This window comes from Poecile atricapillus, chromosome 1 (genome assembly GCF_030490865.1).
Source record: "Poecile atricapillus isolate bPoeAtr1 chromosome 1, bPoeAtr1.hap1, whole genome shotgun sequence".
In the NCBI taxonomy this organism is placed as follows: Eukaryota; Metazoa; Chordata; class Aves; order Passeriformes; family Paridae; genus Poecile; species Poecile atricapillus.
Genome location: NC_081249.1, coordinates 42,771,081 through 42,793,334, shown reverse-complemented (window position 1 = coordinate 42,793,334; position 22,254 = coordinate 42,771,081). Strand labels below are relative to the sequence as shown.

General features: G+C 35.9%; 1 protein-coding gene across 2 annotated transcripts in view; it reads left to right on the top strand.

Annotated features, from left to right (window-relative positions):
• GPC5 (glypican 5) overlaps positions 1-22,254 on the top strand; it is a 584,394-nt gene that overhangs the window by 104,325 nt on the left and 457,815 nt on the right. For both annotated transcript variants that reach the window (XM_058858548.1, XM_058858557.1), the window contains exons 4-5: positions 2,383-2,516; positions 6,419-6,544. In XM_058858548.1, coding sequence (XP_058714531.1) covers positions 2,383-2,516; positions 6,419-6,544 — 260 coding nt within the window. The remainder of the gene's footprint in view (positions 1-2,382; positions 2,517-6,418; positions 6,545-22,254) is intronic.

The window sequence follows — 22,254 nt, the reverse complement described above, 5'->3', positions numbered from 1 at the left end:
TTGCAAATTCAAGAAATACGGATAGATGTGGATTCTCTTGTTTTCCTAGCGAATGTGAATATGTGTATGAGTTTTTTTCAGTTTATTATAGGTGGAACCAGTTTATTTTATTTTCCCTTTCCTTTTTTTCCCTTGAAGGACTGGTAGTCATCTGCTCAGGGGCTCCATTAGCCAGCAAGTCATTTCCACCCTGTTTCTCCTCTCCCCTCAGGTTCTCACACTGCAGTCGGGCTCTGCAAGTGCCTGGACAGCAAAGGTGCCTTGTTCAGATGTGCAAGGCACCTGAGACCTGCAACACCCTATACACCTGACCCAGGCCTGTCCTGAGACAGAGCCTCCTTCCCAAACATCTGGATCTGACTCTCACTCTCTTATTTTCATTCTTGGTAAATCAAAGAGTAGCAGAAGAGTGTATGGGAAACTGGAACTGAGGCAGCTTGAACAATCACTTGCTTTGTCATAAAAGCTGATCATAAGCATAATGCTCCCTGTGTCACATCAGTGAGCATAAAAGAATATGATAAAAGTGAGACAAGTAAAATGATGGAAACATTTTGTGTCTCTGATACATATATCTCCATTATATTGGCATAGAGTGGCTGATGGGATATGCTGCTGCAGAGGCTGGAACTGAAGGAGCAAACTTGCATAAGGATGCATGAAGTATAGAAAAAGTGTAGAGACTTGGAAGGGGGGGAATGGGGAGTCCAGTTAAGCTGGTGGGATATGACTTAATATGTTCTGAAGAATAAGTAATGGGGGCAATAGTATGAGGGAGGTTTGAAACTGACTTTGAGGACAAGAAGGAATGTGGTAAGATGCTGTCCAAGGAATCACTGCCTCTAAGAAGAAACAGTGAAATGAATGCCTGAAGTGATGTTCAAAGTGTAATCCCTTAAAGGACATTAGTCATATGTCCAGAGATCATTGTCTTGAAGGTAAATTCATGTGTTTCATTTGAAGAGGGACTAAAGTATAACTTGGCTGCCTGAGTTGTGACTTGTGAACCACGGCCTAAAAGGACTACTCATTTTCAACTTTACCTTCAATTTCAAATCATAAGGTGAACACTATTTCTTATGTAGTAATAATGCTGATTATTTCTTCTTTTCTCTGCCCTAAGCAAGTGCATTCAATGAGTCTTTCATTATCACCACATACAACATGCTTGACAGCAAACTCATTAAAATTAGGTGTGTTTATTCTATTTTAAATTTTAAATGTATTTCTTAACTAGCTCTACGGGAGTTCTTACTTGGAAAGATGGTCCCTAAAACTTGCACTTCTTTCTTTAATGCGTGATGATAACTTGAAAATGAGATTTATTTGCTGTCTCTGTTCTTAAATGTGGGGATATAAAAAGCAATAGGAAACAATAATCCTTGTTGTGTAACATACATGATCCTTCCTTCACATGGTAGCATTTTGAATATATTTCTATTTCAAAATTTGATGCCTGCCTTAGATGCCACATTGATCTCCTGTCTTCCTTTTTCTGTCTGAAAGTTGACTCCCTAGTTGACTACCAAGTTTTCATAAATCACATACAGTATTAGTTTTTCACCAGTGCTAGCTTACACAAATGCATGCTGTTCAGTCTGCTTAATATATCTTGTCAGATGTGATTACAAGCATAACTATCTCTTATTTAATGACTAGGAAGAGTAATGAGCTAAGAATGTGGATTGATGTCCTATGTCATACAAAATGCTCAGTATCACATTTTATGAAGAAAATGAGATTTCATGTGAATTTTTATCTATTGACATCTAGATCAGAAAGCCAGACATAAAATTCCTTGATATTTTCAACATCTGTGTTCCAAAATCATTAAACTTACATCTTGGGTCGTTACCTTAATGTCTTTCAATGTTGTAATGCAAGTTTCCACCATGCTGTTTACTATATCTTTGTGTAACTGGGCTGAACATACCATAATAATTCATCAACCCTGAAAGAAGGCACAAAGTTCAATGCATATTAAAAATGTGATTGGGATACATTACAGAAAAATGGAAATACATGGCTGTTCTCAACACATCATATTCTCTGAGGTTACTGATAGTGCCTATATAAAAAAAAATATTACTTCCTTATAGGTAAGAGAAAAAAGCCATAATCAATAAAATACGTGGTGATTTTCTTATACACTTGGTATGCCTTAAAAAGGAATGCTTTTACTATTTTTTTCTACTATAAAATGACTAACTATGTGTTTGCTGCATTCATTATGGATACAGTATTACATAGTATGATAATTACACTCTTAGTCTTTTTTTCTTTCTTTTTTGTTAAAATGTAGTGAAACTGGATTGAGAGATGCATAACAATTGTTGCTTACATATGTTCTTTCCTTTTTCTTGTGGCTTTTTTTTCTTTTAGGTGAATAAGATATGTGGTCCTCCTGTAAGGAAGCCTAAACAGTCTCCAGGTTGCTCCTTTGATCAGACCAAAGATAATCAAGGCTTGAAGATGTTCTCCAGAGACAATGAAGAAACACTCACCAACAGAAGAAAGTAAGACATTAGTTTTACAGCCAGAAAGAAAGAATGAAGTAAGCCATTAATTTTACAAGGGAGTAGATTATGCTCAATGCAATGGCATGCATTACTAGAGAATAAAGTCTCCAAAGGAAGAAACATTTTAGCAACACAGTCTACTCTGTTACATGTTGGTAAGGGTAATTTCATGGTTAGATTTTGTTTTCAGATGTAATGGACATACAACCAGGGTCATTTGATGTGGTTTAAAATATTTAGGAGGGTGGATAACATTGATAGAATGAGTGTTAGAGCTATGTGTAATTTTTTAAATTACATTTAACTTTACATATCAGCAGGCATTATTAAATCTGACAAAAAGTGACTGTAGCTTTTTACAGAAAACTGCTTGTACAAGCTGATAAGACAGAAAAAATGAATTACTTTTCTTACATACCTTTCTACTGTAAAGAAAGAGACAAGTAAGCATTTGGGACTAAATCTTGAAAGCCTTGTTCAAGCAAGAGCTGATGAATTTTTTTCTCTGGCTGGTATTATGAATGGAATTGACTGCAGAGGCCTGGAGATTTCATTTAAACCTGGCTCAGCATTGCAGGGTGAACTTTGGTGTAACTGTGTGAGTTAGGTGTTTGAGCTGCCATTACACTCTCTGGAGAGGAGAGCTGCCCACACGTCTGCAAACATCCAGTGCCACTCTAAGATACCCCGGGGTATCCCAAAGGGTTTTCTCCTGCCGAGAAGAGGTGTCCCATAAGTTGTATCACAGACTTCAAGCCTGACAGAGCTGAAGAAGTGTTTGGAACATACTTTCAGGCACATGGTGAAACCATTGAGGATGGTCCTGTGCAGGGCTAAGAGTTGGACTCGAAAATCTTTGTGGGTCCTTTCCAAATCAGCAGATTCTGTGATTCTGTGATAGCCTCCATCTTTCTACACGTATTTTAGGTAGCTGAAGGAATCTCAAAGGCCAGTCTATGTTTAGACAAGTTAATCAGGTTTTTAATGACTGTAAGAAGTAATAGCACTGTAAGGCATTAGGAATGTTACAGTTAAGATTAAAGGCTCCATTATGAAAATAAAGCATGAAGTTAAAATCAGAAATTTCATTTCTGTCATAATGTTGTTAAAATACAGAGGAGTTTTCTTTGTCCTCTTTCTTCCTCTCATTTCACTTTGTAGTGCAGAAGAAGACAGAAGTGAGAGAATTGCAGGGAATAATTGCTCACTCCTGGTGTTTGGAGAAGAAAAAGTGCCTCTGAGCTTCAAGGCAAACTATTCTCAGTTCAAGGACCTTCAGTTACTAAGTAGTGGAGAAAAAAATCACAATCTAAAATAAAAATGCAGGGTTTTTGAAAACATTTGTGGTAACAGAAAGACATGCAAAAGAGAAGTTTTCTTTAGCCAGCAGAGAAGTTTTTTTAGTGAATACCCACTAAACGGGTGCATGTTTCTCAGTTACATGTAGTTTAGCAGGTTCTTGATGTTTTGTGGTTGCTAACCCTCTGCAAACACAATACCATATTCTAAAATCTCACTTAAACCAGGACTGTTCCATGTTTCAAAGCACAGAACACTGGATATTCCTATCTGATATCATCTGCAGTTGCTACCTCCTGGATCACCTCCTTCCTTATTAGTCACAACCATTTTACATTTCACTTTATATTCCCATAGCAACTGTAAGAACCTCACATGAAAGTATGACTTCAGCAAGTGCTTGCAGCTTGCTCTTAAGGAAGTGCTCTTCTCTAACTCCACCTTTATTACCTCCTTTGGTGCCTCTGTTTTCCAAATGCATGTCCAGATGAAAGTTTACGTTTTAAAGTACAAGTTGGGCTGCTGCTACCTTTACTTCTTCTGAATTATTTTTACCATTGGACCTAAGCTGGCATTTTCTGGTAGTGTTTGGTATAAGAAGCAGAAGAAATTTCTTCATTCTTTTGATGCCAAAAAATTGTTAGATGAATTTTAAAAATCCAAGCAAACCCTTCCATAGCAACATACAAACTTGAAAATATGTAATGCTTTTTTTCTCCAGACCTTCATACTGCAGATATCTTCTAGTGCAGAGGATGAAATTGTAAAATAAACAAATAAATAAATAAAAGAACATTTCTGAATAAACAGATAAAAATGTCTTCAACTTCCACTGACTGTAATTGCACATTTGTGCTCAGCTGCCTATAATTACACGCTTACATCTGGTCTAGAGGATGATCATGTGAAAACTGACATTCATACCATTTGCCCTTCTAACTACTTTGGTCAGACATCAACAGGGACTGAAATCAGTTATTACTTCTCTATTAAATTTAGTTTTGCCTCAGGATGTATTTGGTAATAAACTGAATGGCCTTTCTGTTAGAATGCAGTTTGTGACAAGATATTATGACAGCTATATTTATTTATTTTTATATCTTCTTCAGAAGAAATTCCAACTGTTCACTTTGAGAGGACTCTCTAAACACTATTTTTCACCCAGAATGTCGACAGAAAGCATAGACAAAATCAAAATCAATCCACTCAGTGGCATTTGGAGGGAAATTGCAAACCCACTGTGCACACTGGATTAAATTTTGAGTGTGGGGAAATAAAGTATATAACTATTCATGTCTAGGAGAGTGTGGATGAATCATATTTAAAACCTAATGCACATAGGCAATTATATGATGCATAGTCAAAATTGACCCTACATGGTATTTTTCAGACCTGCAGTTTTAGAATTAGTAGGACGCTCACATCACATTTAATAGACAGAGTAAATCAAAACCGCTGTAGTTTGTCTAAAATCTTTGCCCTATTACATGAAAGAGGGTATGGCTTTTTAAATGATGGAGTGTATAAATCACTGATGTTTTATCTGGTTTAATTTGAAGTAAACAATACTGAGTTCCCTATAGCATTTTAGTCCTATGGTGACTAAATATAGGGAATTGTATATACTATTTCTTTCATTATTTCACAACTCCAGACACTATAAAAGATGTTAACATAAAGTGGAGCTTGCTGGGTTACAGAGCAATGAGTACAGCATTTGGTGTGGCTTTTCTGTGTGCCTGCAGGTCATAGATAACTCAGTAATGTGTCATGTTCCATTCCAGAATGAATAAGTATTGTAATTTTTCCCAGTAGGAAAGGGTCTCCCAGGATGAGATTTTCAAAACAAAAATAAACAATTTATATTAAATATCACAATTCTGTTAAGAACATACCAACTAAAAAGTAATTCATTTGATTTGAATTAAGTACAAAACCTTATCATTACCTCAGGGTGTCTTGAAAATTATTTAAAATAACAATACATAATTTATAACCTGCCAGCACAGCACATGGTAGAACTGATACAATCCTTCAGACAGTTATTTAAATCTTTACTAAGTATGTAACACCTACATCTTAAACCCATTTTAAATCATAAATCACATACCTAAATCTTGAGTTGCTGCATAACTTAAAAAAATATTTTTTGTAGTATTTGTAAAGATATGTGGGAGACTTCTTGTCAGCACTTTTGAAAAACAGGAGACATTCATATGCACCTGTGTTTTTATTTGCTGTTCTTCTATTTTTGGAGCATTTTTTCGTCTGTTTGTCCAGCTATAATATTGCAAACTGTATCACTGCCATACAAGAAAATTTTAAGTTGAAAGAAAATAGTTTCTGTTCCAAAGCATATGTGAAGCAGGGTTTGTTTTTTTTTTAATTTGACGTAAATTGGGAGTATCAGCTTTGTAAACTAATGAAGCATATCTAAAATAATCAAACTCATCTGTTGACAGATCAATTTAAAATATCACTGGAACCACTGGAGTATAATGGAATAAACATGCTCCTTATCTTTTAGAAATGCACAACAGCAAGATGGCCTAACGTTGTTGGTTGACACTGACAATTACTTCTCGTGTTCCCATGTGCAGAGAATTTGTCAGCCAGCTCCGTCTCTACAGAGCCTTTTACGGCAACCTGGCGGATCAGCTGTGCGGGAATGAGCTGGCAGCTGCAGATGGACTCCCGTGTTGGAATGGAGAAGATGTCGTAAAAAGGTAGTTTTCTGCCTCACTTGTCTTTTTTCTCTTGCAAGTCACATTTCGCTAAAACAGCTTCTATTCGAGTCAGGTAAGATGTTTCCCTGTGTCTGTGTCAAGATTAGTTTGAAAAATAAATAAATAAGCACGAGTTCCCTTCTCTCAAGCTTCACCTGTACACAGTCAAGAAAATCTCCCTGCATCTCTGTTTAGGAAAAAGAAAAAAAAAATCCAATGTTCTTCTGACACGTTTCCTTCAAATTTGCAACACCTAAACATGCACTGGAAAAGAAGCTGGATTTGCATTTACAACATACAGTTGGACAAAAAGAATATGTATTTTTGTTTGAGTTGGTCTTCATAAAGTGCTCCTTTTAATGCAGTGTGTGGTAATGGACTCAAGCTCAAAACCTTCTCTGGCTGTGAAGTATGAAGTAATCTCTTAATACATATATATGTTTTCCCATGAGAGAACTGAAAGTTAAATGTGAAGATAAAACATTTTAAAAGTGAAACACGTATTTTTTTAATATATGCAGCAGCTTGGGAGACATCATTCAGCAGCAGTGGCAAAGAAGAGATAATAAACTGCTACAGTCCTAGATGTGTGTCTCTGGAGTCAATATGTTACACAGCTTATAAAACACTAACATTTTTGGATGGCAGAAAGATTTTCAGAGAGCTGATCTCTGTTTTTGCTTTATTGCTTTGATCACTAAAACAAGTATTTCTCTGAGCAGGAAATCCTTTCCTTCCTGGTGACAAAAATATTGAAAGGTTCATTGCAGTTAATTGTAATAAAAGTCATGATGTTAATGTGGTGTGTATTAGTAGGTAGTATCAATGGTCATGTCAAAGAAGGCTGTGAGGAAAGTTAGTAAAGTGTGAGATAGCAAATAGAACAGTGGACAATATGCGCCTTTAGGTATCTCTAAAAAGTTAGGTAGGAGCTGTCGTTTGTTGATTGATACCTAAGGGAACTTAATGGACATCTTTTTAGCAAACAGCTGCAGGCCCACTTTTCTTTATCTTCTTGGGTAGTCCTGTGCTTTGGCAGCACCAAGGTCCAGTGAGTGCTTGATTCCCTTGACAGTCTTACAACCTTTGTCCCAGGATTTCAGCAATCTTCCGAAGATGCCATGTTCCTTCTTTAGGTAACTGTATTTGAGGTTTAATCTCAACTGTACCTCCTTGGTTTTGTTTTTCTGACCAATCCCTAGTTCACTTAAAGTATAAAGTGAGGGTCTTGTAATTACAGATTTCCCAAGAACAAGGTTATTCTATTATTACTTTTGGCTGCTTATATACTTACTAATAATATATTAGATATTTTAAAACCTATATTATATTATAGTATAGTATTATATTGTACCTATTATTCTATATGATTATTATATATATTATATATGTATTATATATGATGATACTATTACTTTGTTTATACTATTACACTGTACTGTTTGATTTTGATTGATTAGACACTAAGCTCCTGATAAAACAAACATTCTCTAAATTTTCTAAAGTCATAGTGTTCTTTAAAAGTAATTTAATATATATGCTAATAAACATATATACATATATATATGCTTATATAAATATATAATACTATATATATTGCATACAATATACATACAATATATTTATTATTGGATCCACCCAAGGATATAATGGGTGACAAAAGCACTGTATCTTAAAAGAAAGAAATAACACTTTGGTATTAATTTAGCTTAAAAATTTCCTTATCGAAAATATTTTGTCTTTGTATGTATATATAAAGTATATATATTTTTATATTTTTGGTTAGCAAATGTCAGTGTCATCTTTCTGAAAGAGCTGAGTTGTAGATAATAGAAATACAGGATGATGATTAAAACCAGAAGAGAAGGAAACTCTGAATTGCTCTAGATTATCAAATGGAGCTGAGACCTTCAGATTAGTTCCTACATCTCAAAACCTCTGATTGTACACTAAATACATTGTGGTGCATAATCTCCTTCTTCAGTATCTCTATGAAGACACTCAGATCTGTCCTCTTCCACCCCTTCATTTTGTCTTCTTATTCAGTCAAAATGCCCTTTGTTCAATTGTATTTGTTTATGTTCTTTTGTCACTGAAGGGGAAAAAGCTGTCCTTCACTTTGACCAAGATAAGGTTTTTTTTACAACTAGTATTACTATTACAAAAGTGATGACCTAGGGAGAAGTGTCTATTATTGGCTTTTATAATAGCTGGTATGCATAGCAAGCATTTAAAATATATTCTGCTTAAACATTAGGAAGAGTTTTCCAGTGACAAGGACAAAAATATATAGTTTTGTTGTCCAGCATCTACATAAAGAAGGAATTAGACGAATAGGCTAGGCAGGCACTGAGAAACGATGCAGCCAAAGCTGATTTTTCTTAGCGATATGGAGATAAATTGGGTAACTTCTTAAAATCTCCGTTAGCCCTATGATTCTGAATCTAGGATTATCTAAATCCTGTGTTGCTCAACTTCTATTGTCATGATCCCAGGATACTGTGACATTTTAGAAGCAATAATGACTGAGCATCATTGCTTTTCTCTCTAAATACTGAAGAACCTGTACACTCACTCTCTTTACTCTTTTTTTCCTCTTCTCATCCTGCCTTCTCACTAGCATAATAATATATAACAATAGTATAATAATAAATAACAATATTGATGAACTCATCAGTGCGTCTCACCAGTGTTTCTGGCACTGATGGGGAAAAGTCTACATTGTTCAAATTAGTTAAAGACAAATAGATTTTATCTGTTTTGAGATTCTTCATTCTTTCCATCTGTTTTTGCCTTCTGTTTCAAAAACATGTGCCATAGCTAGCTGCTGATGACTGAAATTTGGGCTTGACATGAGAAAACAATATAATGAGCTGTGTCTTGTTGGTGTATCAGGACCCGAGGAGATTGCTTAGACTTCTTGCTATATCTGTGTTTCAAGCTGCAAGTAGAAAAAGCCCTGGAGACAGAAGACATGAATGGGGAAAAAAAAATAAATCTTTGCTGCAGTTCTTCATTTTTCTTTTTTGTGCATCTTTCTAAAGGAAGCATTTCAAGGGTTTTAACACTTACAATATTGGATATCAGATAAATCTTATAACCTTTGCCTTCTCTAATGCTATCCAGGAGATTATCAAGCCTGGATGGGAAAAGGTCAGAAAATGAAGAAGGCTGTTATTGAAACGAGAGCTTACTTAACAGTTTACATTTCATATGCTTCAGCTGTTCCATTTTTGGTTTAAGCCTTTTTTATTTTTTTTTTCCCCCATATCACAATGCCATGGAAATATGGTCCTTGATTCTGCAATTATAGAAATTGTTCTGGATCTAGCATTTCACACAGTAGTCTCATGCCTTCATCAAAACCTCAGAATTCCCATATTCCTGCATTCAGGCCTGACAGGATCAGTAGTGTCCAGGACTTGAGGCAGCAAGACCACTCTCATGAGGTCTGTGTCACTGCAGCAGGAGGGACGGGACATTTCAGAGGAGTGAGTCATCAGCCCCTCTACTGCTGTCTTACCCAATTGTGTGACTGCAGTGGTCTAGCATCAAATTAAAATTCAAACTTGGCTTTCAAAGCCACAGCCAAGTGTTGTGATGAAGTACCTGGAATATAGTGTTACAGGATTCATTAGGTTCAATGAAAATGAGGAACTGAAATTAATAAGTTATGCACTACCAAAGTGTATGAGTTTGGAATTTCAGTGGCATCTTAGCATTAAAGCTAAAGTAACGGGAGCTATGCAAATAGACTGAGATTCTTCCACTTCACAAACATAAAGAGATTTAACTGACATTTATACAGCTTTGGTTGTCCAGAGAGCCTGGCTAGAATGTGAAGAGAAGTACATTAAAAATACACAGAGGAGAGCATAGTATGTACTGTACTTTTTGAAACCAGAGACTTAACTGAAATAAAAATAGATATGAGTGAAAAAAATAGTAATATTTTGTGTGTTGGAGGATTCAGGAGTAATGGAGATTATTGAAAACAGCTAATCAAGTTTTGAAGGAAGAGTTTCATATAAAGCGCATATCTGAAGTATCCAAATTAAGAGAAATTAAACAGCATGATTGATTTTAATTGCTGAGCAAATTGTTAAAAAGTAATTATAATAAGCATCTCTCATCAAATAAATGCTTAGCTTTAGCACAGCTCTTAAGCTGGGGAAATTTTCTCTCTTGATTCTTAAACATTCTGAAACTACTACAGTCCTGTTGCTGTTCTTACCCAACAAAAGAAGATAAATGGTGATATAATGGAAATCAATAAATTGGTTTCAATTTCTTTCTATTTGAACTAATCATCAGCTTTTAAAACAAGGAAGAATGTAAAATGCCATCAAAGTACCACTTGACACCTATGCAAAAGATGTACCTGAGCAACTTAAAATGTAGGAACAGCCCATTTTGGCTCTTACTGTTTTGCCTAGTAGGCTGCTGCAAACAAAGACCAGCAACAGATAATAGAGAAAAAACAACTGTAAGCTTGTACTTCCCCAAAATATGCACATTTGCAAATGCCTGACCCAGAACTGTGGACATTCAATCTTCCCTTGAACTCAAAAATCTTCACACCACTAGCTTTCCACAAGAGAGACAGAAATTTTCAGATACCAAAGCACTGAGTCAACATAGAAAAGATATGAACTGGCATAAGATCCCATGGTTTATAATAATTGTGGGATTTGTTTCCTGTTTTGCCATGAGTTATAACAATAGAAGTCATTCCTGCTTTAATATTGGTAATAGCTGTTCTTGGTATATGCTTAGATAAATCTCATGTTGCTTCAGGATGGAATGGATTTAATTACATAAAATCAGCAAAATATGTATTGCATTTGATAACCTCAAAATAAGTGTTCTACTTTTCCTTTTGTTTGCTTGAGTAAATATATCATTTTCTGTAGTGTTTGCCCTAGAATCATTGCACTTGTTTGTCATGCACAGCAGAGACTCTAATGGAAGGGTTCTGACAGTGGGTGAATTAATTTCTATTAGGTTGATAATAATTTACAAATTGTATTGACTTTTAAAATTAAAAACATGATTACCACCATGTTAAATAAACTGTAGCATTTACAAAGTCATAGAAGACTATTCAAAGGTAGGTGTGAGAAAGAACAGTAACAAAGAATATTCCAAGTTCGAATTATTGCATCATCATGCCTTCATTTTGGAAGGTCTTTCATTTTACACAGTCATGGAAAAATAGGCCACACTATTTAATATAAGTTATCTGATGAGTCTTAAAGGTTTTCCAAGTGAATTCAGGACTACTTTACTACCCTTTATAGCATGAAAGAATGGAGGCAATAAAAAGAAAAATCTATTGTCTCCTTTTTGTATAAAGGTTCATATTAAGACCAAGAAGAATTCATGCAGGAGATTTTGATGCATGATTCAAAAATAAACCTTGCATAGAACAAATACCTGTGAATCATAGTAGATTATACTAGACAGAAAGTTTGTGCCCTTGTGAAGTTCTTATAAAAGAAATATGCTCTTTCTGAATTCAACTTAGATATACAGGTTGTCTTTCAAATACTAAGTTTAGTGATATTTTACAGTGAGGCTTCTTTTACACATTGATACTCTGAAACATTTCATATTTCTAAACCCATGTTACTTACCATCTCTAGCCATGGCAATTTGATACATCAGCCCTCACTGAATTACTTAAACAATATTTTGGGTTGTGAAATCTTGTCTATGATGACTTCTTTCACTGTAATGCCCACAGCAGTTTTCTATAAACTCTTCCAGCTTTATGAGTCCAGAGAAGAAACTTCAGTGTAATGATGTTCAGCACTGTTCCTTTCAACCTTTGTATTATTATGTAACATCTGCTGAAGACTTTTTCTCTTGACAGCTATAGGTCAGATTTTCATTGAGCATCCTGCACTGACTGTGAAAATGTGAAACTGTTAAAGCTATTGAAACTTAGATTGTGCTGAGGGTTTTGCTTTTTACATTTTTTCAGATGATGTAGATACTCGAGCAGGGTGTCTTTAAAGGTCTGAAAACTGGTTGGGAGTCTTATGTGAAAACCACTAATTTTTCCTATTAGTCTTATCTTGAAAGTTTGCAGAAAGTTCTTCTTTATATAAGAAAACTTACCTTTATGTAGTCCTATTTTGATGAATATTCTGTAGATTTTTAAGTGTACAGAATGATTTTTATTGTCATTTATATAATACAGGTGTTAAAAAATTGGTATTAATGCAGTTTTATTAATGGATTCAAAAAATTAGTTCAGTTATTATTTTTTCTAAAAATAAATGTTATTCTTTCCAGTTGTATCAAATTTTTCTTGCTGCTTTTGTAGTCAAAAGAGTCATTAGATCCTCTCTGATGAAGTAAAACTAATCTGCCATTTAGAGCTGGGAGTCTATGAGCATGTACTTCAAAATATCATTTTGTCCTTCTTAATAAAAGTTGTGGTTTCTTATCTTCTTTAGCAGCTCAGCTTCTACTTGTATGTCTTTAGAATTACATGATTGGAAGCACAAATTGGCTTATATTCATTAAAATTACTATTTTGTTCTGTTTCCATTGTAACACAGCATTTCTAGGTTCGAAGTTTTTTAGCACTAGTCCACATGTGGGCTCTCAGGAAAATCAAGCTACATTAATGAAGACTGTGAATTTAGAAATCAGTAATATTAGCTCATTCTTTTTTTTCTCAGTTCACTGAATAACCCAAACTGAAGTCACTTTAATTCAGAAGGAATTTTAATTTTTAAAGTGTAGTATCCCACACAGAAATTTAATGAGGCAACCCAGTTAATGCCTACCTGCTATGAGTGCTTCTGTGACAACTCTCTCTGAAAAAAGCCTGAAGCAAAACCCAGTGAAGAGGACATAGGTACACACATTTATGCCATGCTGCAGCCTTAGTAAATGATCCAGTCAAGCACTGATGTGAATAGTCACATCCAAATCAGAAAGGTTTTCATGTTATGTAGCACCAAAGATATCAGAAGTTATTATAAAGAACAGATCAAAGCAGCTGAACTGAGTTACTACATTCATGCAACAGGAGACTGTACAGATTCTTCCTAAAAACATGCTTTATACCTATTAGACAGAGGAAGGTAATAAGAAACATAAAAGCCAGTCCAATATCACAATGAGTTGTCTTTCTTTCAGAATAAAAAAAGATACCTCTGCTACCAGCAAGACCTTCCTTCAAACTTTCGGGAATCTTTACGCATATTTGAGAAAATCCCTTGGATGAAGGGGTTGGATTCTAGTGTACTGCTGTGTCATAAGATGTAGCTTCTCCTCCTAAGTCTGAGGAGTGAATCTCAGTCATGTTAAACACATTTATATCTTGTGTTAATAAGAGCTTGCCATGTTGAAAGTCATGTTATTTTTGATCTTATATACTCCAGGTATTTGTGTGGCTTGTTTTTCATACAAGAATTTTTTACCAGTTAGTTCAAGAGCTGATAACTAAGCTCTGCTCCCCCTCTGTAATTCTAATTACTTAGTAAAGGAGTATATTTATAGTGAAAAAGAATTGAGTCAAATAGCCAGAAGTTGTTTATTTGCCTTGACACCTGTGAGGAATTTAAAATTATAATTAATTTAGCTCATGTTTCAATGTATCGTGTTTCAATGCCATATTTGAGTGCACAAGGAAGTGTCCAACAATTTGATTGTACAACTTCATTTTTTGGAGTGAGATTCAACTGACCTCTATAGCTGTGCAAACATAGGCATCTGATCTGGACTTCTTGTGTCTGTGCAGTCAATGGAGAGAGACACATCCTGCTTAGTGCTAGTGGACTGGCTGTTTCTAGCCACTGTAATCACTTGGGAGTGTGCAGCACAGAGTGGTTGCATAGCATAGGTTCATCTGAATCTTATCCTCAAGAACATATAAGTCTGATGGTGAAACATTTGTACCCTGAGGGAAGATTGTCACGGTTTAACCCCAGCCAGCAGCCGAGTTCCATACAGCCACCTTCTCATCATACCAATAGCAGGATTGGGGAGAGAATCAGAAGGGTAAAAGCTAGAGAACTCAGGCATAGAGATAAAGACAGGTTAGTAGAGAAAGCAAAAGTCACACACGCAAGCAAAGCAAAACAAGGAATTCATTCACTATCTTCCTTGAGCAGGCAGGTGTTCAACCATCTCCAGGAGAGCAGAGCCCCATCTCATTTAACAGTGACTTGGAAGGCAAAACACCATCACTCCAAATACCCCCCTGCCTCCTTCTTACCCCCCTCCACTCTATATACTGAGCATGATGTCCTATGTAACTAACCCTTTGGTTAGTTTGGGTCCCCTGTCCTGGCTGTGTCTCCTCCCAACTTCCCATGCACCCCCAACTTCCTTGCCACCATGGCAGTATGGAAAGCAGAAAAGGTTTGACTCTGTGTGAGCCCTGCTCAGCAATAACAAACACATCTCTGTATTATCAACCCTGTGTAGCACAAATCCCAAACATGGCCCCATAATTGCCACTGTGAAGAAAATTGGCTCTACCCCAGTTAAAATCCACTGGGTTAAATAACAAACATATAGAGACAATTCAGAGCGTATTTCACAGCTACCAAAAGGAAAGTACAGAAAGGGGTCACTTCTATCCTGTGCCTCAGGAAGCTGTAGTTACAAGTGCACCACTGTGCACCACCCTTGGCTATTATCAGAAAGCAAAAACTCCTCAAGTTTTCTGGACTCCAGCTAGAGCTCATTGATCTGGTGTTCCCTGCTTCCTTTCAGATTCCTCTAGGCTCTGAATTCCTCTGTAGAGAGCGCCTGTGTGGCAGATGCTTCAACAGTGCTGTTGGAGCGGTTCACAGTGGTCGATGCAGCACACACAATGAGTCAAGCAGATGCTCGTGACAAGAAAAACTCTTGTCTCAGCTGTGTACACAAATTGTACTGGAATACATGAAGAGCAGCCATATGCAAAAAATCGTACAGTTGTTCAGATGAGCAGTTTTCTCTAATAATTGCATTGATTCCCAAAATGTTTTAATTGTTTGGGATTCATACTGCCTTTTTTTTTCCCTTTTTCCAAAACTATTAAATAGACCTTGAGTAGAATAGATTATCATTTCAGAGGGAACGAAATCTTTCTCTTGGTACAGAGCAGTTTATGTCCTAGAAAAACATCTCCTGATAAATAGGCAGTGTATCAAGTTATTTTTTCTCATTTATATGTGAGTTTGAAATTATTCTGCGCTTATGTATTTAAACTTGTGTGGATGTAATACTCTATCACCTTCACATTTCTGCTGACAATTAAGAGATACAAATACATAGTGTAATTATGTTCTAGGAAATTTTTTTTTCAGAGAAAAGATATTCTGTCTTTTAAAGAAATCAGAGACACAGTCATTGTGGGGATTTTTTAACCTTATTTTTGTCTTAAATTTTCTTGCTACATGTTCAAATTAGTTTAAAAATAATTCTTATAAAAAAATTGCATAACTGTAGCCACAATGCATGTGCAAAACCACTTATGAGAAGTCAGCATTAGTTTCCAGCACATCTAATGCTAACTTTATTTTACATTTCATTACATTATTATGATCAGTGGGAGGAGTGGGCTATATTAATACTTGTTGAACTGCACCAAGTCTGATTAGCCCATAATCAATTACCCATGCTCAGAGCTGCATTCTTTTTTTTTTTTCCCCCACATGCTCATAGCATTGCAAAGTCAAAAAGCAACAGGAGAAAAATCCCTTGTTCTGGTGGTCCTGCGGACAGAGCTGTTCTGTATTTTGCTGTATCCTACGTTGCCACCCAGTGGAGAAGACTGTAACTTCTCCTGGTCACCATCCCAAAAGTGAGAAGCCTTACCGTGGGTTCGTAGATTGTCCTGAGTTGGAAGAGACACACAAGGATCATGGAGTCCAACTCCTGATCCTGTGCAGGACACTCCAAGAATCACACATATGCCCAATAGTGTTGTCCAAACACTCCTTGATCTCTGGCAGGCTGGTGATGAGATCACTTCTTACCCCCTGCACAGTAGCCCTTCGTTCTGCAAGCAAATCCATGGCTTGGTCTTTTTGGGGAAACATTGATTTTTTTTGTTGTTGTTTTCACTTTTTCTGGTATTTGCCCCTTCTCTCTATATATTTGCTGAGTTTGACCGGTGTGAAAATGTCATATAACATGGAACAACAGCGCGATTCCATTTACATTCATGTAAAAACTGATCAATGTAGCAGTGGATCAGAGCTGTGATTTGCAACAGTGCCTTATATTTTAGAGAAAAAAAAGATACCTTGTTTTCACATTCCTTTAAGTTAAGCTATGTGCTGTTAAAATCTCTTCTAACACAAACATCTTTTGGCCTTAGGTATGTTTTTACAAGCAGCTCACAACTTTGAGGAAAGAAAAACAAACCACCCAAACTACAAACCTGTTTTTCACTTCATATTACTGAATCTTCTGACTCAATCTGTACTTATTTAATCTAAGTGTTTGCAATTTCTGTACTAAGCTAATATAGGCAAGTTTTGGCAGCCACTGGTATATAAGTAGAGTATCATAAGGAAATAGTCTGAGTATTTAGCAAAAGGAGGGCAGAAGAGAAGGTTGAATTACAGTACAGAAAAAAAAAAAGGAAGGGCACTGATGACTGATGGAGGTCATGTGGATGGAAGACAGTGACTAGTAGCTTCCACATCAGAAGCAATCCCTGAATAGCCATCACTTGGCCTTGGTCCACATCCCCAACAGTGTCCAGAGGAGACCAAGTAGAAATGAAGAAAGATATCTGGTAATTCCTTTGTCTTTGGAAGTCTGTTGTAGGCCATTGCTGTGACAAAAGCCAACTTACCAAACAAACAAAGAGTCCTTCCTTCATTTAGAAAGATTAAAAGCAATGGAAACTCAGTCTGCAATTGTCCTTCATATTTTCAGCTGAAAAGAAAGAAGCCTCCTTATCTAGTCTGATACCTGGTATCTCTTAATTTTTCAATTTCTTCCCCCAAAGACTTTATCAGGAGTGGGAAGGAGAGGAGGGCAGGGCTGATTTTGCCCACAAATGCTCCTGGAGGGTGTTAAAACTATTTGTGAGATATTATGCTTCTTTAAAGCCCTCTTAACATCAGCATTCTGCTTTTATCAATCTTGTCTTACCATCTTTGATGAAACCAGGTTGTAGCAGGTAAGGCAGGGACTTGTGAGGATATAAAAACTATGTCTGTATTTTTCTCATTGTCTGCAGTGTGAATGAAGAAAACCAAAAAACATGCTAGTACTTATAATTTTCAAGGTAAAAATATGCACGAACTGCTGCAGTTCAGGATTCCAATGGGAAAAAGAAAGATAATATTTTTTCACCTTGTGTGTAGAATTTCTATTGTTAGTAATGTCTCAGAAGCACAGAAAAGCTTGCATTAGGAAGGGACCTGTGGAATTGCTTGTACAAGTTCTGTAAAAAGTCAAGTCCATAGATTAGGATATCAGGACACTGTTAGGATGAGTACCATTTTCAGTGGCAGATATTTTGCTAATTTTTATAGCAGCCTATTCCAATGTTCATCTGTTCAGGTGCTTTTTCTTTTCATATATCTTCACAGCCTTTCCCAAGAGCAACTTGTGCATGTTAGCTCTTGTTCTGGCAGTGTGCATCCTTGTGAAAAGATTATACCCTCCTTCTCTGTAATTTAGGTATTTTTTTAAATTGTGTGGGGAGAGCCCCTCTCGGCCTCGTCTGTCCCCGGCTGAATAAAAAACAATTCATTCATCCTCTCTTTATATGTCAGGCTTTCCAACTCTCTTAATATCTTGGTGTCATCTTAATGGATTCACTTTCCTTTTCAGGTCCATAAAGACCCATATGTTGTCATGACATTTGCAATTACAGTTTTGGTTTGTGTTATGTCCTTTTTTTCTTCAGTGCTCTGTCTGGAGTGTAGATTGGGAAAGGTAACAGAAGCACACTCTGAAATCCACTGCTCACCCTGAAAATGACCTCTGTCACGCTTTGCATATAGATCTGGGTATTTTTCTAAGATAATCATTTTATTATTATATTTTATTTAATTTCCAGAACTAGTTACATCATTATTCAGCTTTCAGACTATTTTTATTCTTACATATTCTTGAAGATTGTATCCTATAATCAAAGGTGCGTAAATTGTGGTTAGATATTATTAATGTTTGATATACAGATATATATAACAAATGATTAATAGAAAAATAAATATTCAGCAGCTAAGATGTGGGAGAGTTCTCGGACTAGAAAAAGACCTCCACCCATTTTGAATCCTGAGTATATGTGCAGGAACTGGAGACAGATTCATTCCTCCTAAATGATGGATCTTTTTATTGTCTTTCTACATGAAGGATCAGATACAAATGCATCTACAGTAGCATTTTAATTTGGATCATGAGTGTGCTTTTGACATAAATCTCTCAGTCATCTCTAGTTCAGTTCATGTTGTGGAACAGTCTTGGGCCAAATAAACAGGATTCCTTTTAGATGAAACTAAATGGTAAGGTGTACCTGAAGATCACTTCTAACACACCCTGATTACTGATAGGCATTCAGTCTCTTGGGATTAAAATAAATCTAATCAAGTATTCTCTCCCCCACAGATATCTGTAGTGTAGATATTGGTCCCTAAGCATCAAGTTCTGATAGGAAAAGATAATAATCTGTAAATCTGGGGTTACATAATTTAGGTGCTTGCTAATATTGGACACAACTTGGCTTGTTATGGCTCACCACAGGGAGCTGTGCATGTGTTTGGGAGGAAGGTAGACTGGTAGACCTGTGTACAAAACCATTGTACAAAACCTGCTAAACCTGGGTGCATGAGATGAATAGTCTGTATTTCATTTAAAAAAAAAAAAAAAAAAAGGAGGATCAGCATGTGATATATTTGTATTCAGCCTATATTGCCTGTTCATTATTCTAAGACTAATTATTTTGATGGATTATATAAAAATTAACACACTTTTTTTAAAAAAAGAACCTTGTTGACACTTGTATAGAGAAGGGAATTGTTAAATTATGTGCTTGATATAAGGGCTTGTGATTGTTTGAAATAATCATGTTTATAGCAACACAAACCTCTAATGAGGCATGATGAACTGGGACATCTACTTCAATGGAGGAAAATAAAGTGAAACACACTTCCTCCAAACAGAGTACATGCTCTGTTGTTTCAGTGGGACAATGATCATGTACAAAGCAGTGTATTGGGATGTTTTTCAGCCTTAATTGCCCTGTCAGTTACAATTAGAGGTGTTAATGTAACTGTGAAATGCTACAAATTACTTGTGGCTTTTGCTCCTTATACATTCTCAGCTTGTCTTGCACAAAAGGATATCAGAATGACTGAGATCTCTTGCTGAGCCTGTTATTAAGGTTTCCTTGTTCTGCTCCCTGGGTACAGTTATTCACTCAGTGTGGGTTCAGTATTATGGGTGTAAAGATTCTGCCTGCAGGAGAATGGAACCTTTAAACATAAAGGGAAAAAACCTTTATGTATTAGGCATTTCTTCTGAAATAGCTGAAGCTATAACAGCAATTTTTATAGCTGTACTGTTTAAAAAATTACAGTTTTTACAACCAAAGTTGTTATTGGTATGAAATCTTATAATTTTCAAGATCTTCAAGATCTACAGGTGCTTACTGATTTATAGGGTTTTGACATTATTTTTCTTTTATACTTGAGGAGCAGATGTATTTCAAAATCCTGCCAATGTGATCGTCTGGAACAAAGAGATCATGAGAAATTACACAGAAATTTTTGACTCTTGGAGGAAACATGAACTTGAAAGGGGAGTTCTGAGGACTCTATTTGCTAGTCCTCTCATTCCATTAAGCAGTATCAAAAGCTTATCTGGTCCAACACTAATAAATAAACCAAAGGGGATAAAGCAAATGGACAATGTGATACTGTACTCTGATAAACAGAGAAAAAGAAGAAATGCAGAGGATTCACAGAAGGGTGGCCAAATGCTCTTGGTAGGTTAGATTTTATTTTCTTCCACTACTGAAAACTACTGAGTGCAGCAGTCATTTAGTGGGCTAATAGACTTACTTCATCTTGTTTTGAAACAGCTGTTTTGCATTTCTGCAGTCTTAGAGATTGCATTGCTTTTTGAAAGGGCAAGTGTCTCTGACAGTGGATTAAACTCCCTAGTGTTTACTTCAGAGCTGGAAAAAACCTCACACTGCAGGATGGTTTTATCCTACTGCCTGAATCTTGGAACACTGAATAAATTGTACACAGCCAGGGACGCTTCAGTTTCATCACTGAAATGATGGATGACTAGGTAAAGTGACAGATGTGTTCAGATTTGAAATATATATACTGCTTAGTGAAAGAACTTAAAATATAACTCATCATTATTGTTTATTTGGATTAAAGACTGATTACTGAAGCCCATTATTTATAAGGTAACATTTTAAATGGGATTAATCCAGAATAAATAGTTTCTCCTTAACATTTTTGTTCTTTTATCTGTGCAGTATAAGCATCCTGGTAAAATAAATGTAAACTTTAAACACTGTAAAGCCTGCCTATGTTTTTGAGGGGAGATGTCAGTATTTGAAAATACTTTGAAAATAGGAGAAAAGTCTTTAAAGTCTTTATCAGTCTTCAAAGACATGAATGTTTTTCAAAAAGGCTTTTTTAATTCTCTTAGAAATTTTGAATTTTTGAGGCCAAACGTGTTTTGTATGTTAGGGAAGTTTTTAACTTATACCATTTTCCTCAGCAAAACAAATGAGCAATTGGCTAAAGTTATGCAGTGATTAAAAACTGCAGTAATCATTTATAACAATTGTTTAAGCCATGAAAAATAATGATAAAATTGGCAACAACAAAGACCTTATTTTTTGCATAATGGCAAGTATAGATTCTTTTAGAAATGTAATGACCCTGACTTATGCACCTGTATTCTCTGTGTGTGTGTGCTGACATGTTCCCAAAGGAACATTCTGTAAACTGAAAGCATTAATGTATTCTCCAAGCAGACTAAAAAGATTGTATCACCAGTATATGACATAGTATGTAAATGAAATCAAACATGATACTTACCAACAAAAACTTAATTAGATAGCTATGTCAGTCCCATATATGTGTGAATATGTGTATGAATTTGGCAAATTAAAGACCAAGTAGCAAATTTGTCAGATCTACAACATGTAATAATTGAAATTGCCTAATATTGTAACTTTTTATATCATAGCAGTTTGATTTTCAGTACTTCTTAGCCATAGAAAATGCGTAGAAAGAGGGTTTGACTGCAACAGTACCACTATCACCACAAATACAGATTATGAAATATTTTTCTTGCTGAAGGGAAATGTTTCTCAAATTGGAATTTCTGCATGCCTGGCCTAGGGAGAAAAAGCTGAACCTTTTTCTGTCTAAAATATCTTTGGGATGAAGCTTTCGTGTTTGCTACTTTACATTTCTAGTCCAGCCAAGGAAGTGGATTTAGAGACTAAAAAAATACATTTTAATGCTGCCACAGCGTGGTGGATTATGTGCTTCAGTTCCTGGTCTGCAAACGCTGGGAATAATGGAGCATGGTTTTAACCTGGGCTTTAGGCATCTGACTTTGGGCTTGTTCATAGGCTAATCTCCTAAACAGCAGCCAGAACTGGACAGACTGCAAGAAGGTGATTGGGAAGCCCTGAGTTAAGCTTCTCTAAGGAGCTCTTTTGGAGAAGCAGCCACCTTTCTCCCACAATAACATAGGAAGCC